Source organism: Vidua chalybeata, chromosome 10, assembly GCF_026979565.1.
Source record: "Vidua chalybeata isolate OUT-0048 chromosome 10, bVidCha1 merged haplotype, whole genome shotgun sequence".
Taxonomy (NCBI): domain Eukaryota; kingdom Metazoa; phylum Chordata; class Aves; order Passeriformes; family Viduidae; genus Vidua; species Vidua chalybeata.
Genome location: NC_071539.1, coordinates 12,354,280 through 12,362,503, shown reverse-complemented (window position 1 = coordinate 12,362,503; position 8,224 = coordinate 12,354,280). Strand labels below are relative to the sequence as shown.

The 8,224-nt window shown below is 43.9% G+C and overlaps 1 protein-coding gene across 1 annotated transcript in view; it reads left to right on the top strand.

The window, feature by feature from the left end:
- Nucleotides 1–605: 605 nt before the first annotated feature.
- The window catches only part of ATP13A3 (ATPase 13A3), a 56,821-nt gene continuing 49,202 nt past the window's right edge, over nt 606–8,224 (top strand). The window contains exon 1 of the mRNA XM_053951383.1: nt 606–1,525. Coding sequence (XP_053807358.1) covers nt 1,488–1,525 — 38 coding nt within the window. The 5' untranslated portion in view covers nt 606–1,487. The remainder of the gene's footprint in view (nt 1,526–8,224) is intronic.

Here is an 8,224-nt window from a genome sequence, read left to right as displayed (position 1 = left end):
CCGCCCCCTCCGGCCCCGCCCCCGGCCCCGCGCGACACCCCGCTCTTCCGGCACGGGGCGGGGCGGGCGCGTGCCGCGCCGCCGTCACTTCCGCGCCCGCCCCGCCCCGCCCCGCCCAGCGCGGCCGGCGCGTGCAGCCGGTTGGCGGCCGATCCGCTCGCGCCTCGCGAGGCAGCCGCGCGCGGCGGGCGGGGTGGGGGGGGGAGCGCCGGTCCCGCGCCGGTCCCGCGCCCGCCCCGCCGGCGATGGGGCTGCGCTGAGGCCGCCGGTGAGTGGGGCCGCGGGCACTGCACGGCCCGGCCCGGTCCGGTCCGGTCCGGCCCGGCAGGTGAGGGAGGGTCCGCGGGCCTCCGGTGGCGCCCGTAGTCTCCGCCGCGCCGGGCGCGGCACGGCCGCCCGCAGCGCCCTTCAGCCGCGCCGGCCGCTGCTCCGGCCGCGGCAGCCCCCGCGGGGCGGCCCGGCGCGGGCGCGGGGGTTGTGGCGGGGCCGGTGCCGTGGAGCGGGTCCCGGGGCTGGGGCGCGCGTGGCCGGCAGCGCGGGCGCCCGGCGTGCGGCGGCCGCCGGTGTCCGGACACGTGCGGCGCCGGCCCGGAGGCCCGGCCCCCCCCCCGCCTTGCCCGGGGGCCACCCCGGGCTGTCGGGGCCCCCTCGGCAGCTCGGGCAGCTCTCCCGTGCCGCTTCCTCCGTCCTCTGAGCCCGGCCCGCAGTTCTGCCGGCGGTCCCCGTTACCGAACAGCGTGCGTTCCGCCGCCTGGGCACACGTCAGCGTGTTCTGCAGTGGCGGGTCGGTGGGGAATGCTGGTGATCGTGTACCAAAGAGAAACTTTCGCAGCCCAGGATGAAGACTCAGTGCGTCTCATCCTTTTTTCAGCACATGAGTCAGTGCGTTGTCCTGCTGCTGACAAAGGTTATAGAGCACTTTTGCATCAGCGGTGCTACGGAGCCGGGGATCTCGCACTGCGAGCACCTCTGACAGCCACTGCGTCATCCCTAAGAGGAGGCCCGCTTATGCCTGTTCAGGGATAAACGGCTACTAGGTGAATTAAACACTGAGAACCTTGACAGAATTGATACTGGAGGTGAAGATAAACGTGACTATCTACGGTATTGGCTCTGAAAGCTTGCTGCCACTATCAGTGCTCTGGCTTGCGTGCTGGGATCAGCGTATCTCTGCAGGTGCTGTAGTTGGAAGAGACTTTTGGAGGCCTTCAGGAAGCCGAGATAGCATAGCCTCCAGCAGTGGGAGATGGTTTACTCTAAACTGTTCTAACATGAATGCTGATAGTTGTCTGGCCATGCTGGCTCACTGCTTCCTCCTCTGAGGTTGCCGAGTTAGAATTCGTTAGTGTGTTTTCTTTGCAGTATGCACTCGCTGCAATTGTATGGTGTTTTCTTAGCAAGGGCAATCAAGATTATGTTTCATTTAGCCTATTCATTACTCTGACTTTTTTTTTTTTTTTTGTTATTGTAGGTGACTCAGCTGTTGTATGTATGAGATTTGTCCACACACTGGCTCTTCAGACAGGTTAGCAATGTTTTTCAGCCATCAGTTCTACCATGTTTGAAAGAATTGCTACTTTTACCTTTTCTTAAAATATTGTACAATGTTGTTACATCCTGTAGAATATTGATTTTCTTGATCTTGTGAGAAACAGCAATTTTGGCATTATTTAAAATTATTCTGTGGTGTAAGTGTTGTTCTCATAAACTTAATGTTCCTGTATCAGTGTCATGAGTGACAGCAGGGTATCTTTATTACACTTATACTGAGGAAATGTTCGTCTTGGTGTTTGGCATGACACTGATGGCTGTGTACTGCTGCTTTTTCTTGTTGGCTAATTACAAGTACAGTTTCACAAAGTTTAAAGAAAATATGCTGTGTAAACTTTGAACTGTACAATTGACTTGGAAATTGATTAGTACTGATCTAACCCTCCTGACTTCTAAGAAGCGTATGATTAACATGACTTAGTGAAACAAAAATGTCATCTGTTGTTGGTGTAGTCACCTGTGGGAAAGAACAGTGACTTCTGGCTACATTGAGTGTTCCAGTGTGAGCACCTAGGCTAGCTGTGAAAAACTGATGTACTCCAAGGTTATCAGTTTTTAAAGTGCTTCAGAAAATGAGTTAGAGACCTCTTTTTGTTAAGTTTGGTTTTGGCCAAGGCTGACTGTCGGTGACACAAGGAGGTGTAAGCAGTGAAAGGGGTCTGAGCAGTTCTGCAGACTCCAGCAGAGCTGCTGGACAGCAGCTGCTGCCTTCCCAAATACCTCCCAGGAGCAGTGGGGCTGTTCCAAGCTCTGCTTGATGTCTTCCTGTAGTGCTGTGTAGACTTTGAGATTGTTTTGCTCTCCCCACTTAAATTTTTTGTTAGTTGTTTTCTAGGATCAGGCATCTGTTCCTGTATTTGTTTTTCATTTCTTTCTAGTCTGTGGAGGACACCTCAGTGCATTGGTAGGCACTAATTCATCCCTAACCTGGAGAGGGGGGTGAAAAGTCCCAGCTGCCTGGTCAGGAAGCTCACAGTGCCTGCAAGGGAGCGTGGGGGCTGCCTAGCAGGAAGGGAAGTTGCATCATGATGCCTGAGTGATTGAGAAACTTTGTGATTCAGTCCTCTTCTGCTTCTGTGCCATGTGGCATGCATGGCGCATCAGACAAACTATTTTGCTAATAAATTATTTATAAAGAAGGAAATAAATTTCTGTATTGACATGGAACGCTCAGATTATTTTTTCTCATTTGCCTTGAGGAGGTACTATCATACTGTTTTCTGTGTGGAGTATAAAACAGCCAACAAGACGTTGATTTTCTGTGGGATGAGGACAAATTCCATTTATTCTGTGGAAGTAAAATACCTTTATATTGTTAAAGCCAGGTCCAAGTGGAGTGTCCAGGTCATAGAGGAAATCAGTAGTAGAACAGGGAACTGACATGGAGAGATCAGGTTTTCATCAAGCATTTTGACCATTGCACCCTTGTTCCTTTTTCTGGAAACCTTCAGATAGTGTTTGCTTTATTTCTGTAAACAACAGAAATCTGCAGCAGGATATTACTTTGACTTGGCTTGTCCAAGGTCTTTTGTAGAAATTATTACTTCTGTTGTGATAAATGTCTCTATTGAGTGCTGTGCTCAAGCATCTTCAACTGCAGACCAGGGAGCAAGGTTGTAACACCTTCCTTATTTGATGTCTGTGTGGACAGATGATGGATACCAGCATCATAAAGTCACCCCAGGACAGAACCTGATGGTAGCTGGCATGGAGAGAAGATGTGTCATTCCTTTATTGCCTTGTGAAACAAAGTTCTTTAGTTAAATCTTGTAAAACTGTTGAGTTTTGGAAATTAGAAAGACTTTCCTTAGATTTAATTTACTCAGTGCCCAAACCTTATCAATGTAATGTGAACTTAGGTGGTTCTGCCATTTGTGTTCAGGCTCATCTTTTCAACGTGCAAGAATTGCCTTGGAGAACAGAGCTTGTATTTAAGTTCAGGTTTTTTTTGGCAGGGATTACTGGTCTCCACAGCATGGCATCTACTATTGTCAAACCTGCTTTGGGTCTGGAGTCATGTTGTTGTGCAGATAAGTAGTTTTTGTGGCGAAAAACCTCCCAACATTCTGACTGCTGCTTGGATGTGGTTATGATTAGCATGAGAAAGTTCATACAAGACAAATCCTAGTTCAAAAATCCTAATTTCACAGTAAAACATGGAAAAAAATGTTTTATATAACAGTAATTCTAAAATGTTTCCCTTTCACTGTTACACAATGAGCTAAAAATAGTTTTCATTCATAAAAAAGCTGCTTCCTTTGTTAAATAATCTGCATAGCAGAGAACAAAAGTTCATTTTGTAGTAAACTGTAGCTGTATTATAGCTCCAAGTCTGACACCTTTATTCCTGATTGAAATAAGACTGTAAACTTTAATTTTTGGTAGCTGAAAAGCAGGCTAAAATAAAAAAGGATGGGTGATTTACAATTTCTGTTCAGGAGCTATGGATGTGATCTGCACAAAAAGCTGAAGTTCTTTGTCTTGCTGCTCCTTTTCTAAAATGTATCATTTCTGCACCATCTTCACGGAGTGCTGTGAGGGGGTTGGGATTGGGAAGGGGTCTCCCTGACTGTGGAATCTTGCTGATTGCTCTGAAGTGGTGCAGCATCAATCAGTTTCATAATCCTATCAAACTTAGCAGAATAGCTACATTTGCATTCATTCTCTGTTTGTATTTTTTCATTGTGTGTGTTTCATTTGAACGAATTTAGCCCCTTTTTTATGGTTCTGCTTTATTAAAATTGTGACATTGCATTGTTCATCTTAAAATGGCCCTTTGGATGTGGTAGTAGAACTGGTAGCAAGTCCATTCCTTTTTAGCTGGGTTGAGATTTTTTATGTGGTATTTAAGACTAAAAGATCATCCTTCAAAATCAAAATACACAACTCTTTTTTGACCTTTAGCAAAGTTATATGGCAGTGATATTTTCAGTTTAGAGGGTATATGCAGTAACAAAAATGGCAGCTTCTTCAGATTTTATTCTAGCTAGAAGATGTCAAAATGAAAGGTGATAAATGGCAATGGCTGAACATTGTAATGAGAAGGATTTTGAGAAACAGTAGTAAGAGCAGCTTAACTGACTTGGGATGCAAGAAGAAAATGTATGTAGAATGTGAAATTGAGTCACATTGTGAAGAACATGTGAAAAAGACTAGTAGGGGCAGATATCACAAAGGCTGCTGTGCAAATGGAATGGCAAGTAGCAAGAGACATAAAAGTCAGCTACCTGTAAAAGTAGTAAGAAGATTGGGAAATGTAGTAGGGAAATAGTAGTGGGAAGATTGGGAAATACCTTGCTTGATTTGGTGGGGTGTCTCCAGGAGGTGCAGAACATTTGAAGGGCTCAGTGCCTGTTTTGCTTGGCTTTCACATAGTGTCATGCAGGTGCTTACTCTTAGGAATATTTTTGACAAGGTAGTATTTTACACTACAGCAGTACTTCTGCTAGATGTTTCTCTGTCAACTGCCCCTGATAAGTTTCACTGTACAATTCTCAAAACAGCTCAAAAATATTACCTAGAGCTACTCAGAAGTACTAGAAGATGACAAAGGATGAGTCTTCAAACAGTTACAAAGGAGAAGAGCTGAGGAAGATAAGTGACAGTCTGATAGTTCAGTTTGTCCCAGTTTTTTCCATCAGTTGAGATTAATAAGCAAACATTCTATTTTCAAGTACTTGGAAGATACAGCAGCATGAACTGATTTGTGGGAAAAGTAATTGTGTCTGAAATCTTGATAACTTTTTACTGCAGAGCAGAAGGCTCAGTGGCTATGGCAGAAGCCGTGGAGGTTTAGTCTCCTGAATTGATTGATTTAAAAAGGTTTTCCTCATTTTAATGGCCTCATAAGTAAATTGAGGCATGATCTGGAGAACTGTAATTAACAATTCGGTGTTAAAATGAGAAGTTATGTTGAAGGATTCTGTCCTGGGTCCTGGCCTTTAATGAAAATATTAGTCAGCTCGCTGATTAAATGTGCTTATTAAATTCTCAGGGACTGTGTTGGAGGACATGATGAGAGTTCAAAAGAACCTGAAAAAATAGCTCAACATTCAATAGGGACATATGCAGGTACTGCACTTAGGCAGGAATTGCCAGCTGTTGAAATGCAGGGCGAAGAATAACTGGTTAGCTACTAGAAAAAGGACCTGGGGGTGTACTGGATCACAAGTTGAACATGACTCAGTGTCATGCTGTTTTGCAGAAAAGGCAAATATCTTACTGGGATGTTTAAACAGCAGTATTGTCTGAGAGATGTAAAGTTTAAATCCATTGGCTTTATGTGCTTGATGAATAGTCTGTGCAGACAGCATTTGTTTTGGGTGCCAAGATTCAAGAAGAATTTGGACCACTTGGAAGGAGTTCAGAGTAGAGAAATGAGAGTAATCAGAATTCGAGGAAACAACTTCATAAATGTGGAAAAAAATCCAAGTTATTTTGGCAAGAGATGAGGAGTTTAGGGGGAATGTAAGAGATTTCAAGTATTTAAAAGATTTGTAAGAAGGAGATGCTATTTTCAGTGGCCTTGATGGGCAGGTTGAAGTGGGATTAACTTTCATCACAGAAAATGCCAATTAAGTTTTTAACATTTCTCAGAGTTAACATAGAACTTTAAGAAGTCTTTACTTGTGGCCATGAAGAACAAGTTTGTGTATTTAGAAAGAATAGTATATGGTTTAGGTTGGAGAATAGACTATACTCACTATTACTGTCCCTTTAATCTCATAAGATTCTAGTTTTAGTTGATGTCAAGTTTGAGCCAGTGAGGGAGAAATAGACAGGATTCTTTTTGTCAATCTCTTGGTCATGTCATGTGAGTGTACATCTTGTACAGGTTCAGATGGTTAGAGCTGTGGTGCTTGTGTTGATTTAGAAACATACTGTGTTTTGGATTACTTTCTTCTCTGTGCTGCCTCCTGCAAATGGAGCGAGGTTTCTTGTGCTGTCAGGATGTTCTGAACATCCATGGTGGAGGTACTGCATGTTAGCAATGTCTGTGTGCATTAAACCTAGCAGAACACTGATGAATTTCCATTCATTTTAGTAGTCTTGGTAGCTTTCAGATTACTGCTTTAGCTTCAGGTTATAATCTTAAAATGTTTCTCATCCATAGTTACGAAGGTCACCTTTGGATTTGAGGATGTCTTTGCAGTTCCCGTAGTGTGTTATATTCACCATTACAGGGAGCCTAAGTGAGGATGGACCCATTGCAAAGTGGAAAATCCAACTGCAAATATAGCCATGCTATTTTATATATAATTTTTTTTATGCACTGTTATCATCACTTTTGATTGTCTGCAGTGGACTGCATGGCAAAACAAAGGATCCAGCTAATCCTTCTATTTCAGCAATTGATTTGTAATGTAACTGCAATGTGTAAAAACACTAAAATTAATCCTATACATTTTGCTGCCATATCATGTCTCCAAATCATAGAAGAAAAATACAGTTACCCTCATGAACTCTGCCCTTAAGATCTGCTATGGTGTTTGACATCAACAATAGCAAGAGCTTATTTTCTGGAGGCTGCATTTAATGCAGCAGTAGAGAGCAGTACCTGAAAGGTCAGTGACAGGGATAATAGTTGGCCTCCAGTGGGGAGATTGTACACTTGAGTTGCATTACCTGCCTGACTTTACCTTTACCCTGTAATAATATTTATTGAGCTGTTTAACTTTTGGGTACAGATTTGTTTCCTGAAAAGTCCTATTACTGTTGGCTAGAGAATTTTTTCTTGAGCAGAGGGGTAATTTTTCTTACCTCTGTTTCTCAGCAGGGGATCTATTTTTGTCATACAGGCATGGAGGGCTCTTAACATATCTGCTGTTGTCAGTAAGTTGTGAAGGCTTGATCCAACGTCCAGTGAATTTAAAGGGTTGTTCCACTGGCTTGAGTGGTCTTTGGCTGAGGGTGCTGCTGTCTGAAAGTGGTGCTTCTGTCACTAGAGCAGTACTCCAGATTTGACAAGCCAGCAAAAAGTTCTTTTCAGACCAACTGGTAATTCAAACAGAAACATGAAAGGGCTGTCAAATGTGCAGTCTTGCAGAGTGCATTCTTTAAATTAACCCTATCTTCAGTTCATCCATTTAGTGAGGACCTCAAAACCTTAAGTAGTGCTTTGAGAGAGACTCCTGATATTACTTTCCTGCATTGTAGCCATGCTTTATTCCTAGAGGCAGCCTACTGAGCCTTAATACTGGTAATATTGAAGACTTGTGTTGTGGTAGGGGGTAATGGTGTTGAGTCCAGTTCAGACAGCCAGACTTTAAATGCCAGTAGTGTATGGATGAAACACAGCTTTTGCTGTGTTACAGTTGTGCTGTTGTGATGGCTTTCTACTGCTTGGGTGAGATTAACCTGTGATGAAGGGCATATGTCTGGAGCAGAGACAGATATAATGTGTCTGAGTGAACTGGAGCACTTGGAAAACCATTGTTGTGCAGTCTAAGTTGGTTGAAAGTCTACTTGTGCTCCGAGCTTCTTAATTTTCCTTAGTTCATCTACAAATTTTAATTTTTGATGCTAATATAATTTGCGTTTTTTATGAACTTGTCTTCTCCAGCAGAAGTAACTTTAGTAATGAACAGACAAAAATAAGAACACACAAATTGCATGCCTTTTGTAGGGTGAGAGCACAATGGAAAATAACTTAGGGTCTTGTCAGCTTGACAGT